The 17,901-nt window shown below is 34.4% G+C and overlaps 1 protein-coding gene across 1 annotated transcript; it reads left to right on the forward strand.

Annotated features, from left to right (window-relative positions):
* The first annotated feature begins 1,012 nt into the window (after positions 1 to 1,012).
* Positions 1,013 to 16,783, forward strand: LOC100776037 (V-type proton ATPase subunit a1). The gene is made up of 19 exons (XM_006594931.4): positions 1,013 to 1,102; positions 1,189 to 1,458; positions 2,778 to 2,822; positions 8,208 to 8,330; positions 8,505 to 8,612; positions 8,931 to 9,044; positions 9,153 to 9,326; positions 9,504 to 9,641; positions 10,268 to 10,375; positions 10,525 to 10,632; positions 10,724 to 10,872; positions 11,564 to 11,717; positions 12,596 to 12,756; positions 13,712 to 13,918; positions 14,007 to 14,190; positions 14,285 to 14,368; positions 14,732 to 14,928; positions 15,016 to 15,075; positions 15,944 to 16,783. The coding sequence occupies exons 2-19, from the start codon at positions 1,315 to 1,317 to the stop codon at positions 16,146 to 16,148; spliced, it is 2,463 nt and encodes an 820-aa protein (XP_006594994.1). The 5' UTR covers positions 1,013 to 1,102; positions 1,189 to 1,314; the 3' UTR covers positions 16,149 to 16,783.
* Positions 16,784 to 17,901: the final 1,118 nt, after the last annotated feature.

Here is a 17,901-nt window from a genome sequence, read left to right on the forward strand (position 1 = left end):
GAGAGAGGGAGGAGAAAAAAAAAAGAGAAAAAAGAAGAGGAGAGAGATTGAAGGACATAAATGAAAATAGGAGAGAGAAAAAAATATATTTAAGAGTGAGGTCTATGCGGAACTTATAAAAAATTATTTAAGATCTTAATGTGAGATTTATTATTAAAGAAAAAAATGAAACAAATCTGACAAGATCTTCAATTTTACATGACGCTATAAAGTTTATCAAAAAGTGATCTAAAATCTTAATTTGAGATTTATTAGTAAAATTGTTCTAAGTGGAACATGGTCTTTCATACAATGGTATTAATTTTAGTAATAGGTGGTTTAATTTTTACACAAAACTATTTTCATATTAGTACTTGAGAGTGAGTAGATGTATTTTTAAAATTTTTTATGGTAAAGTGTACGTATTTATAAATGTGATAATTCTTATGTATATACCTAATAAGTCTTTCAGGAAAAAGAAAAAGTCTTCAGTATAAAAAAAGACTAATAAGTCTAGAGATCATTTGCATCCTCTTTTTCTACCCTCTTCTTATATTGTTATTTGTTTCCCATAAAAAAAAATGAAACTTATGAACCCCAGTAATATAATTTCGCTATGGTACTTGATATGGGCTAATATTTTTTGATGCGTTGATATGGGCTATATAATGGACTACATATAACTGAATTGCTTGTTTCAACTTTACATTTTCATTCAATACATAAACATAAAACTAGTACAGAGTTCTAAATAAACTAAAAACAAAAGTGACTTAGCTTTGAATCCACACCAAAACATCTTAGTCATTTTCACACACATATTGACGTCTGTTTTAAATTTTGAATATATGCAATTAATCATTATTTAAAATTTTTAAAAAATATTATTAAAATATAACCAAACACATTTTTAAATACAATACATAATAAAATTCATAGTCATAATTATTTTCAAATTTTAAAAATTAACATACATAACATGTTTTTTTTTTTCAAATTAATAAAATGAAAGTCATCCTTTACATTTACGCATTACGCCATTGACGGCCAAAATCACATTTACAGAGCCATTAAATTATGATATATGACCGCACCGTCACCCTGTGCATTCGTACCGGACAAGGTTGGGGAATTTTTACTGAGAACAACGACCGCTTATATATATATATAAATATTTGTCCCACTTATTTTTTTTAATATTTTCGACAGACTTTGCGAGACACCGAAATGTTCCGATTCTAATTGCAGTCGTGGAGGGGAAACTGAAAGCAGAGTATTCTTCTTCTTCTTCTTTTCTCGAAATTAAACGCGGTTCAGATCCATTTTCTGGAGAAAATGGAGCAGTTCATCGATAACTTGCCGCCGATGGATCTGATGCGGTCGGAGAAGATGACCTTCGTTCAGCTCATCATCCCCGCCGAGTCCGCGCACCGCGCCATCTCCTATTTAGGCGAACTCGGCCTTCTCCAATTCCGCGACGTAAGTTCTCTTCCTGATCCAACCTCGCTTCTTCTAGATTCCGATTTTCCTTCGCTTCTTTTCTTCTTTGATTTCGTGTTCGAGGTGTTCTTTGAGCTGAGTGTGCAGTTTTTGTGTTTGTGCTTGCCTGCGTTACTGCGTAGCTTGTATTAGTTGGTTATTTTGTTCGAGTGTTTGTTGAATTGAGGGCGTGCGTCTAGGAATGACGAAAATGCAGCACTGCAGGATTCAATATTGAATGCAGATTTGAAGAAATCCATTGCTGCTGCGCGGATTTGTTGACGAGCTAGTGTTGTTGATTCGGATGTTGGATCCTTCGTGCTGAGCTGTTCGTGCTAAATGATCTTATGACGTGTGGCTTGAAATGTTGAATGTAATTATGGTTTGAAACTTAGGAGGTGTGAATTTAGTTGCATTGCAGGCTTCTTGAGTCTAATGCCGGTTATATGGATTATGGAACACGTAAAATGTGGATAAGATAACTTAGATAAGTTTTTGATAATTAGGTTCTGAAGCTATGATGTTTCTTCTTCCTTGTTGAAGGCAGTTAATTCTTGTATAATTTGGTTCAGATATGATGACTGCAGTTCGGGTTCCAACTTGCATCCACCTAGTAGATCACTACTCTCTTTTGAAACCTTCTTAATTGGCTTCCCTGTTAAGTTAGATCATGTCAATGCGTATTCAAATGCTGTAGTTAACTCTGAATTCCTGTAGTAATTTAATTCAGAACATAATGGTTTCACTTATGGTTGACTATGTTCATTACTCACGTCTTATTGTGTTAGGGACTATTTTTGTTTAGAATTGTTGTTGTTGTTATTAGTATATGTCATTAGCATCTGTTTTAGAATGTTATAAGAGGACTCTCGTTCAGTAGTTGGTTTAAAACTGGTAGAGATCTGTCCACGCAACATGTGAGAATTGGTATATGTCTTGAGAGTTGTAGCACTTTTGAGTTCAAGATCTAGGCTGTGCATTATTGGATATGCTGGATTTAAAAAAGGAATTATGTTAGTTTTCCAATTCTTTTCTATTCTCTCAAACGCTTGGGGATATTTTTTGACTTTTCAATGCTGCATCTTTGTAATATCATATATCATATACAATTCTGTGTTCCTATTTATAAAGATATTTTGGGTGCAATTTTGATGGCCATTTAAGAAATATTCAAAGTTCAAACTAAATTTTTTCCCTCCTTGTATAGTAGAAATACTTTTTGGCCTTCTAAATTTTATTGATTGGATGTTGCGGGTGTAAATGTTTTCTATGGTCTGTCATGATTGCAGTTCTTATGGGCACTGTTTTCTTGTTTGCAGTTAAATGCTGATAAAAGCCCCTTTCAGAGAACATTTGTTAATCAGGTAATCTTCATTGCACAAATGAGAATTCCTGTCGCATTCTGAATACCTTGAATCTTCACAATTTTTTGAAACTGTAGCTTATTCGTATAATGTGTATATTAGTCTGCAGTTGGGATTTGAGAGTTCTCTATTATGCAGGCAATTTTTTTAAGTTGTTATACCATGTCCTTCTATGACTGAATTTATAACTTGATTTGTTTTGAAAAAATATAATTAAAAAGGCATAATTAATATAGTAGGTTACTTCACGTGAATCAGATTATAATACCTCAATCGTCAAATTTTGATTTTAAAATACTGAAGAAGTATGTTCAACTTTGGGGGAAGAGTTAGATTTTCTTTTTTCTGGTGGGCTATCTTTTATAGAAATTGTGCAGAGGTGCAGAGCTTGTTGCCTATTTTAATTTATATTTGGATTGGATTTACTGTTACAATCATGATTGGTGTTGGAATTACACACATTGTATGGGGAGTTGTTCCTCGCATTGTATGGGTAATTGTTCCAAAAAAGAATAGTTATTAATGTACCTAGATAGTCACATATTCATGTATTTAGGAATTCATATGCATGTACATAGGTACTAGAACTTCATTAATATTCTTGTAAATTTCACATTGTATTTATTCCCTAAGTCTATATAAATATAGATCAACTGAGTGGGTTAAACACTCAAGCATTTCACAACCTCTAGTCTCTTCAATATGGTATCAGAGCCACCTTGTTTGTTCTTTAAAGGTTTCTGCATCTGGTCAGTAGAACCTAAAGTCCCCTCTTTGTCCCTTTGTCCAAACAACAGCCTCAATATCCAAAAGTCCTTTCCACTGACCTGCCCACTATCCAAGGCCGCCTTGGTCACCCTCACCAAAAATCGCTGGCCTCTCCTCTTCCTTCCTAAGTGATCAATTCTTCGATTAGACAACTCTTTGACAAGTGCTGAAATGGCTTCAGACTCTCAGAAAATTGATAGTCTTGCCTTCTCTATCTCTGGAACACCAACAATCACTTCAAAAAAATTGAATGGAAAAAATTATTTAGCATGGTCAGCCTCTATTGAACTTTGGTTTCTTGACCAAGGTTATCATGAACATCTAGAGCAATCCTCAGAAAAGATTTCAGAAGACAAACGCGAGCAGTGGAAGAAATTTGATTATCAACTTTGTGCTCTCTTGTGGCAGTCTGTTGAGCCAACTATATTGACAAATTTCAGAGCCTTCAAAACTTGTTATTCTTTTTGGAAAAAGACACAAAGTGTTTTTGCTAATGACATTCAACAATTGTATGATGCTGCTCAGAAATTGACCACTCTTAAACAAACTGATCATGACATGGTTGTCTATGCTTTGAAAGCCCAATCTGTAGTGGAGGAGTTAAAATTATCATTGGAAGCCGATAAACTTGAAGACATAAAGACGGAACTTGATAATCTATATATGGTGTTGGTACTACGTGGGATGCATCCCGATTTTGATCATATTCGTGACCAAGTCTTAACTGGCCAAGAAGTTCCTTCTCTAAAGAATTTAATTACCCGGCTCCTTCAAGTCCCTCACCAAAAATAGGAGGAAATTCAGTTGATAGTATTGAAACTTCTACCAGGGTATCTAATCGAGGGGGACGAGGTGGTCGTGGAAACCGAGGAGGACGAGCTGGAAGAGGAGGTTGCCTTCAATGTTCTTACTGTAAGAGAGTGGGTCACACACAAGACACTTGTTATTCTATTCACGGATTCCCCGGAAAATCGGTGAATATTTCAAAGTCTGAAACATCTGAGATAAAGTTTTCGAAGGCAGACTATCAAGAGTATCTCCAGCTAAAAGCTGCCAAGGAATCTCAAACATCATCTTCTATAAGTAGTCATAACTCCACTGCCTGCATTTCCCAATCTGGTAATAATCAAAGTCCATGGATAATTGATTCAGGTGCTTCTGATCACATTGTTGGTAATAGTTCTTTATTTTTATCCCTCTTTCCTCCTAAAATTCCTCATTTCATTACTTTAGCCAATGGTTCTAGAGTTGCAACAACAGGAATTGGCCATGTATCACCCACTTCTTCTTTGTCTTTAAACTCTGTTTTCCTCATACCTGGTTGTCTTTTCAATATAATATCTCTTAGTTAGCTTACTCGTTCTTGTAATTGTTCAGTAACATTTGATGCTAACTCCTTTGTCATACAGGAACGTGGTATGGGTCGAACGATTGGTGTAGGACATGAATCTCATGGTCTTTACTACCTCAAGCCTAATCTTTCTTGGGTTTGCAGTGCTGCCACATCACCAAAGCTCCTTCATGAACGTTTGGAACACCCACATTTATCTAAATTAAAAATAATGGTTCCAAGCCTTGAAAAAATAAAGGACCTATTTTGTGAGTCATGTCAACTAGGAAAGCATGTCCGTTCTTCTTTTAGGCATGTTGAAAGTCGTGTTGATTCCCCTTTTTCGGTTATTCACTCTGATATATGGGGTTCTAATCATGTTACGTCTATAGGTTATAGATATTTTGTTACTTTCATTGATGAATTTTCTCGATGCACCTGGGTTTTCTTAATGAAAGAGCAATATGAAATTTTGTCCATTCTCACTTCTTTTATTAATGAAATTAAAACTCAGTTTGGTAAGACAATTAAGATCCTTAGGAGTGATAATGCGAAGGAATATTTTTCTTCTGCTATTTCTTCTTTTTTGTCAGCGCAGGACATTCTCCATCAGTTCTCTTGTTCTCATACTCCTCAACAGAATGACATTGCCGAAAGGAAGAATAGACATCTTGTTGAGACTGCTCGGACATTATTACTTCATGCCAATGTACCTGTCCGGCATTGGGGTGATGCAGTTTTGACAGCCTGTTTTTTGATAAATCGGATGCCTTCTTCCTCTATTAAAAATAAAATACCACATTCTATTTTGTTTCCTAAAGAACCATTGTTTCATGTTGATCCACGTATTTTTGGATGCACCTGTTTTGTTCATAACTTGTCTCCAAGTCTTGATAAGCTTGCTGCTCGAGCCATCAAATGTGTTTTCCTATGATATTCCAGATTACAGAAAGGTTACCGATGTTACTCTCCTGTTCACAATCGTTATTATATCTCTGCAGATGTAATTTTTTTTTGAAGAAAAACCATACTTTGCTCCCTCCATGGTTGAGTCCAATACTCTTCAAGAAGTTTTTCCTATTCCCTATCTTGGTCCATCACCTTCTTTGCAAGAATCAGAGTCAACTGTAGATTCTACCATAGATATTCCTGACAATCCTCCACTTGAGCAGACTCAAAGATCACCCATCGTATATCGACGTTGTCCTCGAATTCCTGACGCAGAACTTGAAGGTAATGAAAGACCAGCTGAATCATGTCTTACTCCAACAGACAACCCGACCATGGACCTACCCGAAGAGAATCTTAATTTGCCCATTGCTCTTAGGAAAGGTATTCGGTCTACACGTAATCCTTATCCTATTTATAACTTCTTAAGTTATCATCGTTTCTCTTCTTCGTACCATTCTTTTGTTTCCTCTTTATCTTCTGTTTCTCTTCCAAAAAATCTTTGTAAAGCACTTGATCATCCAGGATGGCGACAAGCCATGATTGATGAAATGCAGGCTTTGGAGTATAATGGTACTTGGGAGCTAGTTCCTCTTTCCCAGGCAAGAAACCTGTGGGCTGTCGATGGGTATATGCTATAAAAGTTGGGGCCAATGGACAGATTGATCGCCTCAAAGCTCGATTGGTAGCCAAAGGTTATACCCAGATTTATGGCCTAGATTATGGAGATACTTTCTCCCCTGTGGCTAAAATTACTTCTGTTCGACTCTTTCTTGCCATAGCTGTTATTCGTCATTGGCCACTGTATCAGTTAGATATTAAAAATGCATTTCTACATGGGAAATCAGAAGAGGAGATTTATATGGAGCAACCACCAGGATTTGTTGCTCAGGGGGAGTCTAGCTTGGTTTGCAAACTTCGGAGGTCTCTTTATGGACTCAAACAATCCCCACGAGCTTGGTTTGAAAAATTCAGCTCAGTTGTTCAGGCTTTTGGGATGAAACGAAGTGAAGCAGACCATTCAGTTTTTTTATTGTCATACCTCATCAAGTAGATGTGTTTACTTGGTGGTCTATGTAGATGATATAGTCATCATAGGAAATGACTAAGAAAAAATTGCTCAACTGAAGGAACATTTATTTAGTCATTTTCAGACTAAGGATTTGGAAAAACTTAAATATTTTCTTGGAAATGAAGTTGCTCAGTCAAAAGATGGGATTATCATCTCTCAAAGGAAGTATGCGTTAGACATACTTAAAGAAACTGGTATGTCAGATTGTAGACCAATTGATAGTCTCATGGATCCAAATCAAAAATTGCTACCCAATTAGGGGGAGCCTTATTCTGATCCTAAAAGATATTGGAGATTGGTTGGGAAGCTTATCTACCTCACTATTACAAGGCCAGATATTTCCGTTGCAGTTGGAGTGGTGAGTCAATTCATGCAATCTCCTCATAATGATCATTGGGATGCAGTAATTCGAATTTTGAGATACATTAAAAGGACCCTAGGACAAGGACTACACTATGAAGACAAAGGAAACACTCAAATAGTTGGATTTTGCGATGCAGATTGGACAGGATCACCCATTTTGATAGGCGTTCCACTTCAGGATATTGTGTGTCTATTGGAGGAAATCTTGTCTCATGGAAGAGTAAGAAGCAAAATGTTGTTGCAAGGTCTAGTGCAGAGGCTGAATATAGAGCTATGGATGGAGCCACATGTGAGCTCATTTGGATTAAACAACTTCTTCAAGAATTGAAGTTTGGAATTATTCAACAAATGAAGCTATGTTGTGATAATCAGGCAGCCCTACATATAGCTTCTAATCCAGTATTCCATGAGAGAACTAAACATATTGAGATTGATTGTCATTTTGTCTGGGAGAAAGTCCTTTCTAAGGAAGTTATTACTGAATTCGTTAGTTCTAATGATCAACTAGCAGACATCTTTACAAAATCTCTAAGGGGACTAAGAATTCAAAATATTTGTTCCAAGCTTGGAGCATTTGACTTATATGCTCCAACTTGAGGGGGAGTGTTGGAATTACATACATTGTATGGGGAGTTGTTCCAACAAAGAATAGTTATTAATGTACCTAAGTAGTCACATATTCATGTATCTAGGAATTCACATGCATGTACATAGGTACTAGAACTTCATTAATATTCTTGTAAATTTCACATTGTATTTATTCTTTAAGTCTATATAAATATAGATCAGCTGAGTGGGTTAAGCCCTCAAACATTTCACAACCTCTAGTCTCTTCAATAATTGGGATAATATTTTTTTCTTTTTACCCTTATTACTAATATTAACTGCATTTCTCTTTTGGCAGGTAAAGCGATGTGGAGAAATGTCAAGAAAGCTACGATTCTTCAAGGATCAAATCAGTAAAGCTGGTCTAATGTCTTCTTCTCGTACTGAATTGCAACCCGATATAGACTTGGAGGATTTAGAGGTCTCTTTCTATTTTTCATTTTTTTTTCTCAGATATGATTATTGTCTTAGGGTTAGAATTCAAGTTACATGCTGTCAAGTTATCAACAATAACACTCAGCGGTTGCCAGTTTGCTTGAGGATTTTAACTCTTAAATCTGACAATATAGTTTTTTGTTGGCTTTCTTTTTGCCAGATACAACTTGCTGAACATGAACATGAGCTGATTGAAATGAACTCTAATAGTGACAAACTTCGGCAATCCTATAATGAACTCCTAGAATTCAAAATTGTATTACAAAAGGTATATTTTTTGTTAAGCATATTCCAGCCAGGTTAATTTTAAAGTACTGAAGGTGTCTCTGTGTTTCCTGTTATTTTGGTTACATTAATGTCCCCTTTAAAGTTCAGTTAGTAAAAAATGGTCTTTCTGATCATAATTTAGCATTAGTTATTTATTTTTATATTATTTTATCTGTTTTAATTTTTAATGTTTCCATCAAATTCCAATTCTGTATTTGTTTTTAGTTCATGAATGCACCCTGTTCTTTTAATGAATAAAATGTTTCCTCTATGCCTTCTGCCATGTATTCACCATATTGTTTTTTTGGGTAAATTTCAGGCATGTGGTTTTCTTGTTTCCAATCATAGCCGTGTGGTTTTAGATGAAAGAGAACTACGAGAGAATGTATATTCAAATGATGCCTATGTTGAGACAGTATCTTTGCTTGAACAGGTTTGTTGTAGCATCCTTTATCACCCTTCATAAGTGCATATACTGTTACTAGTTTTTAAAATTTATTTCATCCAGTAAGTGCACTATTCTAAATTGTTTATATGACAGGAAATGAGGCCTCAGTCATCAAACTCGTCTGGTTTAAGATTTATCAGTGGGATTATTTGTAAATCCAAGGTTCTTAGGTTTGAAAGGATGTTGTTTCGTGCTACGAGAGGCAATATGCTTTTCAATCTGGCACCGGCTGATGAACAAATCATGGATCCTGTTTCAGCTGATATGGTTTTCTTCCTTCTTATTACTTCTAAGAATATTGATAATTGGGATCTTTTTTTCCTTTTTTCCATTTTCAATCTGCATTTATCATTTTGAGCTATCATGTTCCCTGTTGGTTTATATTCCCATTGATGTATTCTTTATCTGCACAATGACTCAGACCCCAGTGATTTCCTTTTTCAGATTGAAAAAACAGTGTTCGTTGTGTTTTTCTCTGGGGAACAAGCAAGAACCAAGATTCTGAAAATTTGTGAGGCATTTGGTGCAAATTGTTATCCTGTTCCTGAAGATATTAGTAAGCAGAGGCAAATAACTAGAGAGGTGAGTGTGCTTGCTTAGCAAGATGTTATTTCTGGTCTCATCAATTATGTTTATTTTTTCATTATGACATATGGGCAAAGTGTACTCAAAATAAATTTGGGTTTTTTATTGCTACAGGTTTGACAAGAGAATATTTTTGCTGTTGTTTAAGCTAAACACTTCAATAATAATTTTGAAATTTTGGTTTTTAGCCGTGCCGAATGCCGTCGTGTGATCCATGTAGCCGACCTCATTAGTTGGATAAGACTTTGTTGTTGTTAAGCTAAATACTTTGGAACTTATAGCATTGCTCTTGAACTACAGCCTTGTTTTTTTATTAGTGGCATACTTGTACCTAATTATCCAGGGATCTTGTTTTGCAATCCAAGAAGTTTTGTTTAGATACTCTTTAGTTTTTTGGTATGTTTTGCCATCAATTTTTTTCAAGGGATCTTTTCAAGCAATATACCATTCAGGATTATCAGATAGTATGTGTGTGATAAAAGTAGTTTTTATATTCAATTGAATTCAACTGTACCTTATGCTTTATGTTCCCGATGAGGATTTATGTTTCACCTTTTGTGACTACAAATATGGAGAGTTGGAAATATGTGGCTTATGGTTGAAAAGTTTATTTTTGGGTACAGGTTTCATCACGTCTTACGGACTTAGAGGCAACTTTGGAAGCTGGGATTAGGCACCGAAACAAGGCTCTAGCTTCTGTTGCAGACCATCTAGCAAAATGGATGAACATGGTAAGATTTTGCTTCTTGTGTCTTGTTGTGTGAGATATTTATTCTGACTGTGTTTTAACTACATATCAATCCTAATATCTGATCAACATGTAGAAGTAATGGATATCTATTTTGAACCAATAGATCTTATCCTTATCACCTTGTCCTAGGTAAGAAGAGAGAAGGCTGTGTATGATACGCTGAACATGTTAAACTTTGATGTCACAAAAAAATGTCTTGTTGGAGAGGGCTGGTGTCCTCTGTTTGCAAAAACACAGGTATTTTTTTATTTCCCAAATTTTTGAGGAATTGAAAACATCTTCAATGTAACATTATCTAATAAAGAGCCTGCATTTAATGATTTCCCAGATGCAGGAGGCACTGCAACGTGCAACTTTCGATAGCAATTCTCAAGTTGGCATAATCCTCCATCCAATGGATGCAGTGGAATCACCACCTACATATTTTAGGACCAACACTTTCACAAATCCTTATCAAGAAATTGTTGATGCATACGGGTGAGCCTAATTAATATTGGCAGTGTTTAGTTACTTTACTAGCAACAACATGAATTATTAAATGTCTTGAAGTAATTTTTAGGAGTGCTTTATAGTGCATTGTTTTACCTGAAGTTAGAAAATTGTGTGATATGCTAGTGTGTGTTCTACCTCTAACATGTAGTGCTTATTTCTTGAATAGATTAACTTTCAGTGAAATAAACCTATATCTCTGAGTTCTTGATAGTATATTTCTAATGAAGTTTGTTTTACTAATCTCCCAATGAAGTCAACAAATTAGAATTGTCTTATAGGTGGGTATTTGAGTGCATTTAGATAAGTGAAGAAGGATAACAAAGCTTTGTATATTAACTCATCTCTGTACTGTACAAAAATAACATTTGCAGACAGGAAAGTGTGAGAGTTGTCTCCTTTCTCCACCCTTTTTCTGTTTTTAAAGTTTAAACTTGTTTGTGGATCTGAATTTCTGTCCAAGGGGTTTCAAAACTTCCTTAGCAGTTAAATCATGTGGTATTACTATGGTATGTTTATATTGGTTGAAGGTTTTTTTTTTTTAAAAAAAAATTCTGGATTGATTCTAGGGTTGTACCATGGTGGATACAAATTATCTAGCTTACTAGCTATTTATTCTCGCTATATAATAAATTCATGACAACTGATTAGATTCCTAATTGGCCCTTTTACTTGGCAGTGTTGCAAGATACCAAGAAGCAAATCCTGCAGTTTACACAACTGTTATATTCCCTTTCCTGTTTGCTTTGATGTTTGGGGACTGGGGTCATGGAATTTGCCTGTTGCTAGGAGCATTGGTTCTTATAGCACGTGAAAACAAGCTCAGCACACAGGTAAATTCAGTCCAACTGTATTACAATAAAATAATAATGGAAATGCACCCAAAGTAATGTTGATGATGATGATGGAAGGATCAAGCCAAACATATATAAGGGGAATGCGATATATTGTGGTTCATCTTTGTTGATAAAAAAATTTAGTTGAGATATATCACATTTGAATGTTCCTTTTCCTTCTAACTTTAACTTGCATCGTTGTGGTTGGTGTTCAAAGAATAATGTTAATGAAGCTTTATATGTTAGCTGCTGAGTATTTAGTGTTTAGTATGGCGATCAAATCCCCATTTTTGGGCCCAGTAAGCCTCCAGTTTTGGTGTACCAAAGAAAAAAGAGGAGCAGCAATCATAAGGGCAGGATGGTAATTATGGTGGAGTTTGTTAGAGAGGAGCAGCCTAGCAGAATGGACAGGCGGTGGCAAATCAGTGGTGAAAGGAGTGTGGAAATTATTGCGAGTGGAGGGAATATGAGGCAGGGAGGGAGGGAGTACAATCAGAATAGGCATAAAATGTGTAAGGGGATTCTGGGAGGGTTTGGCATGGGGCAGAGTAGCATTACTTATCTGATTTTATCTCTGTTTTTCCATTACTCTGTTATTCATCTTGTGTCTGTTACTGTATGTAGAGAACTACTCTATGATTTCCCTGTTATTCCAGTGTGAATACCAGGTTCTATCAGTATGATTTAGCTACAAGGTGGATTTTGTTTTTTTGGATGCTAGGTATTTCTTTACCCTTAAATATCTTGAAAATTGAAATAATTCTAAAATAGTCCATACAGGTGCAAGTAGAGAGTCAAAATATCTTTACTTTTATTCTGTTCTTGGCATTGCATTTAATACCTAACAATTTTTATTTTTTTTTATTTTCTGCCAGAAACTTGGAAGCTTTATGGAGATGCTATTTGGTGGCCGCTATGTGCTTCTTCTAATGGCACTATTTTCAATCTATTGTGGCTTAATCTACAATGAATTTTTTTCTGTTCCTTTTCACATATTTGGTGCATCAGCTTACAAATGCCGCGATAGTTCATGCAGGTGTTCTATTTGTCTCTTTGAGTCTATGATTTTGGTGTTGGTTAAATGTTTTTTGTCTTAATATCTAGTTATATAATGGCTTACATATTGATGCAATACATTTCCCTTTCCTTTCATGATACACACACAAACACACATATATATAATTGACGGTTCATTCATTTTCTTGCTCATCCCCCCCCCCCTCTCCCATTTTTCCTGCTCTTTTGCATGACTATCTTTCCTATAATTTAATGATTGTTTCCTGCCATCTTTTTCACTCATTTCCATTTTTTTTTGCCTATTTTCCACCCATTTGAATGGTTTTTTCCTACCATTTTTTCCACCTTTTTTTTCTGTCTATTTGCATGTTTTCTTCCATCTGAATATTTTTTCTTGCTATGTTTTTCCAGCCATTTAAATGATTTTTTCCTGCCAGTTTTTCCATACATTTGGATGGTTTTTCCATGCTCATTTTGTATGTGATCATTCACATCAAAGTTTCTGTGTTGATGATGATTTTGTGGGTTTATGAAATACATGTCATTGGATTGGGGTTATATCATGTGATATTTAGTTAAACAATTTTTTTTAGTATTATTTCTTTAATATTTAATTTGTTTGTATTAATTTACTCTTTTTGTACATAGAATTGATGTAAACTTTAACATATGAAATGCATTTTGAGATTGAAATTTTTGCTGGAATTCTCTGAAAAAAATTCTTGATGATGTTTTATTTTAATAGATATTTGATAACTTATCAAACTGTGCATAGCACATGCAACAAGAGATTAAACTAGTTTGAAAAAGATTGAAGTTTTTTTTTTTTACTTAAGTTAGGTGTATTTGAGTATTTGTATTGGCTAAGAATTAACATTTTGGAACCTATTTTGCAAGTTCTTGTTTTTTTGGTAAGCAACAAGGTTTTAACATTGGTGCTGTGTGATGTTTCATCATTCTTCACCTTTTATCAGGGATGCACATACTATTGGCTTAATCAAATACCAAGATCCATACCCGTTTGGTGTAGATCCCAGCTGGCGTGGAAGTCGATCAGAATTGCCTTTCCTAAACTCTTTGAAGATGAAGATGTCCATTCTGTTTGGTGTGGCACATATGAACTTGGGGATTGTATTGAGTTATTTTAATGCTCATTTCTTTCGAAACTCACTGGATATAAGGTGTCCCACTCTTCTGTCTGACCTGTGAAGTTATTATTATGCTATGCTTTTGGTAATTGATTTAACTTATTCTTTATGTTGCTATTAGGTACCAGTTTGTGCCACAGATGATTTTCCTTAACAGTCTATTTGGGTATCTTTCCCTTCTCATTGTTATCAAGTGGTGTACTGGCTCTCAAGCAGACCTTTATCATGTAATGATATACATGTTTTTAAGCCCCACAGACAATCTTGGCGAGAATCAGTTGTTCTGGGGCCAAAGACCTCTTCAAGTATGAATCTGGTTCTTTTATACATTGTTGCTTAATACTACAAATTATGTTTCCTGTTTTTTCATCATTCCGAATTACTGCTTTTGATGTGCAGATTGTGTTATTGCTTTTGGCTGTAATTGCAGTTCCATGGATGCTCTTTCCAAAACCTTTTATACTAAAGAAGCTTCATACTGAGGTGCCACTTTCACCTGTCTTGTGTATGGTTTTCTTGCTTGAAAGTTTATAATTTTATTCAGCCAGACCACTTTATTGGACCTATGTGTACATGTGCTTGTGGTTTGAGTTTCCTCTTTTTGACTGTGAATACTGCATAAGGTTTTTAAAAATCAACTCTTCTTGAGAACCATTATAAGATTGATTTTCTTTGGAATGAATATGCTTTAGTGCTAAACTACTTATAACTCCTGTCAGTTACGTGGACAGCTTTTCTGGCTATAGTTGTCTTTGTTCCATACTTTTATTGCAGTTAATAATTAAGGAGGTGATGATAAGGAGTTTATCAAGATTATTAATCTATTATCCTGATGACATTGTACAGAGGTTTCAAGGTCGTAGTTATGGTATACTGAATACCTCTGAGGTGGATCTTGAGGCTGAGCCTGATTCTGCCAGACAACATCATCATGAAGAATTCAATTTCAGTGAGGTCTTTGTTCATCAAATGATCCATGCCATTGAATTTGTTCTAGGTTCAGTTTCTAATACAGCATCATATCTTCGTCTTTGGGCATTAAGGTTTGCTCAGTCATGATTCTCTTTCATCGCAATGAATTCCTATATTATGGATTTTTGTTCCTTGGCTGATTTTGTTACCAATTGCAGTTTGGCTCACTCAGAACTTTCTACTGTTTTCTATGAAAAAGTCCTGCTTCTTGCTTGGGGGTAAGTTTGATTTATAAAATGTGTTTTTATTACTTTCAACCTTTTTATTGAGATTTTTCAGTATTGTTTAGCATTATTGGAATATTTAACAAATAAATGTGCTTCCCTTAGTAGAAGATAACGTGTTTGTGATTTTCTTTAGGCTTAAATAAACTTTTGGTCCTTGTAATATACCATTTTTTTTAAAAAAAGTTGGTCCTTATAAAGTTATGTTTTTAAAATGGTCCTTGTAATTTTTTTTATCCTTGCTATTTTGTTTGTCTTTGTAAAATACTCGTTTTTTGTTTTTGTCCTTATAATATGTGAATAATTTGCTTTTTGTCCCTACCATTTTTTTCCGAAGGGCCTAACTCAAAATGAACAAAATGTTTTAAGGACTAAAACCAAAAAATAGATATATTATAAGGACAAAAATGACAAGGACTTCAAAATAATAATAAAAAATTACAAGGACCATTTTAAAATATAAGGACCAAAACCAAAAAAAGGGTATAATACAAGAACCAAAAGTATATTTAAAGTTTAAACCTTTATTTTATAATGTAATCATCATGAAAATTCTGGCTGATGGAATAATTGTAATAAATACTGGTTCTACCTTTAATGCATACTGCATCAGCCACCAGCTAGTTTGGATGAGTGGCTTCTGATTGGTACCTTGTTAAGATTTGGAGTATAACTATTGTCCACGTGTTATGTATATTTTATTTTTACTTCACTTGGAGTTCGTAGAAATTTTAGATATATTGAGAGCTGCATGGATGAAATTATCTATATCTGTAATGTTTGTATTCCATTGTTGCGTTTATATTTTTTATTAATCTTATTCTTTAATCATTAATGTCGTTGCTGGTTTCATGTTAAACAGGTATGACAATCTTGTCATTCGGTTGGTGGGGCTAACCGTTTTTGCCTTTGCAACTGCCTTTATACTACTAATGATGGAGAGTCTTAGTGCTTTTCTTCATGCCCTTCGGCTTCACTGGGTAGAATTTCAAAATAAATTCTACCATGGTGATGGCTACAAGTTCAGGCCTTTTTCATTTGCCTCCTTAACAGAGGATGACGATTGATATTCATGTCTGGTTTCATGGCAAATATATACAAGGATATTTCCACAAGGGAGCATAAAATGAGAATTTGTAGTGTCGGAACCAAATTTGGCGGCTATGGTTGTTAGGCTTGCTTGATGATATTCTTCTTGATATTGACCTAGCAACAAAAATTTCCTGCTCATTTCCCCATGGCTTCGGGGTTGTAACAAGATCGCACTGCCGATGGTCATGGAAGGTATCTCTAACCGAATATTTGCTTTATAGTTTTTTATTATTTTTCTTTTTCTTAGAATAGGAAACGGAAGAGCTAAGGGAAGGGACTGCTTAGAGTAATTTTTGTAAACAAGAGCTGGGATCCATCAGAGTGTAGCTATTGGATTTCGGTTCTTTGGGGTTACATACATATATACATGATGTAGGGCAGGTTTTACTGGGAAATAACCAATTTTCTGAAATTTTCTTGTATTGATAGATGACAAGTTATAGAGCCCCAATTTTTTTTGTAAGGATTGATCAAAGTAAAATACAGACATCTGAAGTTGAATAATGCCATCTGTATGATGCTTGTGTAATGCCTAGTTGGCAACTTACAATTGAAATGTTACTTCCACCATCCCAAGTTGAATAAAATGCAGAGACATTTGTTTAGTTAACTTAGTTAAGTGTTTATTCCATAAGTTAGGATTTATGTCATGATTTGATTATGAAATTTATTGGAATAGATTGTAAATAACTTATTTTGATAGTTTTTTTAAAGAAATTTATCAAAATAAGTTAAAAAGAGCTTCTAAAAGTCATAAATTATTTTTGTGTCTAGATAAGTTTTTTTATAGGGTCTTTCAAATGCCTCCCAAAATATTTTAACTTCTTGGTTTAGTGTGTCGTTTTTCAATGGCATGGATGTTTAATATGTAAACGGAAAAATAATAATGAATTGCTTTCTACTAGATACGTTGATTTACTAAAAGAAATATCAACGCATACTTAATGATTTATCTTATAATGATTTTTTAACTTGAAAAAATTACCATTCAGGTAACCTCTGTAAGAGAGGTCACAACCAGAATAGAATCGACATGGCCAAACCAACAAATGTAATGGAAATGGATAGATGTGCTTCCGGTTGCTTTTGAATTTATTGAACTACACATCTTTTACTTTTGGCTCGTAAATCACAAAATTGCAGTAGTATCAGATGGTGCATGAATATAATTGATATGATAATCAAGACGAGGTGGGTGTGAAGGAGAAGATGAGAAAGTTTTTTCTTTTTTTCTTTTTGATAGAAGAAAGAAAATATTAACCACGTCTAAAGTGCCTAAGAAAAAAAAAACTTTCTATTATTTTCCTAAAATTGTAATTTACATATTATTTTCACAACTTGCCAACATATTTCTTACTCAACCATATCAAATTATAATCCTTTTATCTTTATTTGTGCACTTCATTTATTTAATTGTCTACCTCTTTCTATTTATCCTCTTTTATCCCTATTTTTAATTGAAATTTAATATTTTTGAAAAGAAATTGCCATTAGTTAAAAATAGAACAAAATACACTTGCACTCTAAGTTTTTTTTTTTCAAATTTCACGTAACAATACTTATTTTTTATTCTTGCACTAATCCGTTTTATGCTAGAAAACATTAAACAAACATCTTATATGTTACACTAATATTCTCTTAACGTCTAAAAATATTATATTAACACTCCTTATAAGAGGAATGTTTAAAATTAACAAATTGGTATATTCAGAAAAAAACCAACAAACT

This window comes from Glycine max, chromosome 13, assembly GCF_000004515.6.
Source record: "Glycine max cultivar Williams 82 chromosome 13, Glycine_max_v4.0, whole genome shotgun sequence".
NCBI lineage: Eukaryota > Viridiplantae > Streptophyta > Magnoliopsida > Fabales > Fabaceae > Glycine > Glycine max.

Excerpts from the sequence above, each read along its gene's own strand:
- LOC100776037 (XM_006594931.4), top strand. The coding sequence starts at position 1,315 with ATGGAGCAGTTCATCGATAACTTGCCGCCGATGGATCTGATGCGGTCG. Across the intron at positions 1,459-2,777 it reads GCCTTCTCCAATTCCGCGAC|TTAAATGCTGATAAAAGCCC; the intron begins GTAAGTTCTCTT and ends TCTTGTTTGCAG. Across the intron at positions 9,045-9,152 it reads CAGTATCTTTGCTTGAACAG|GAAATGAGGCCTCAGTCATC; the intron begins GTTTGTTGTAGC and ends TTTATATGACAG.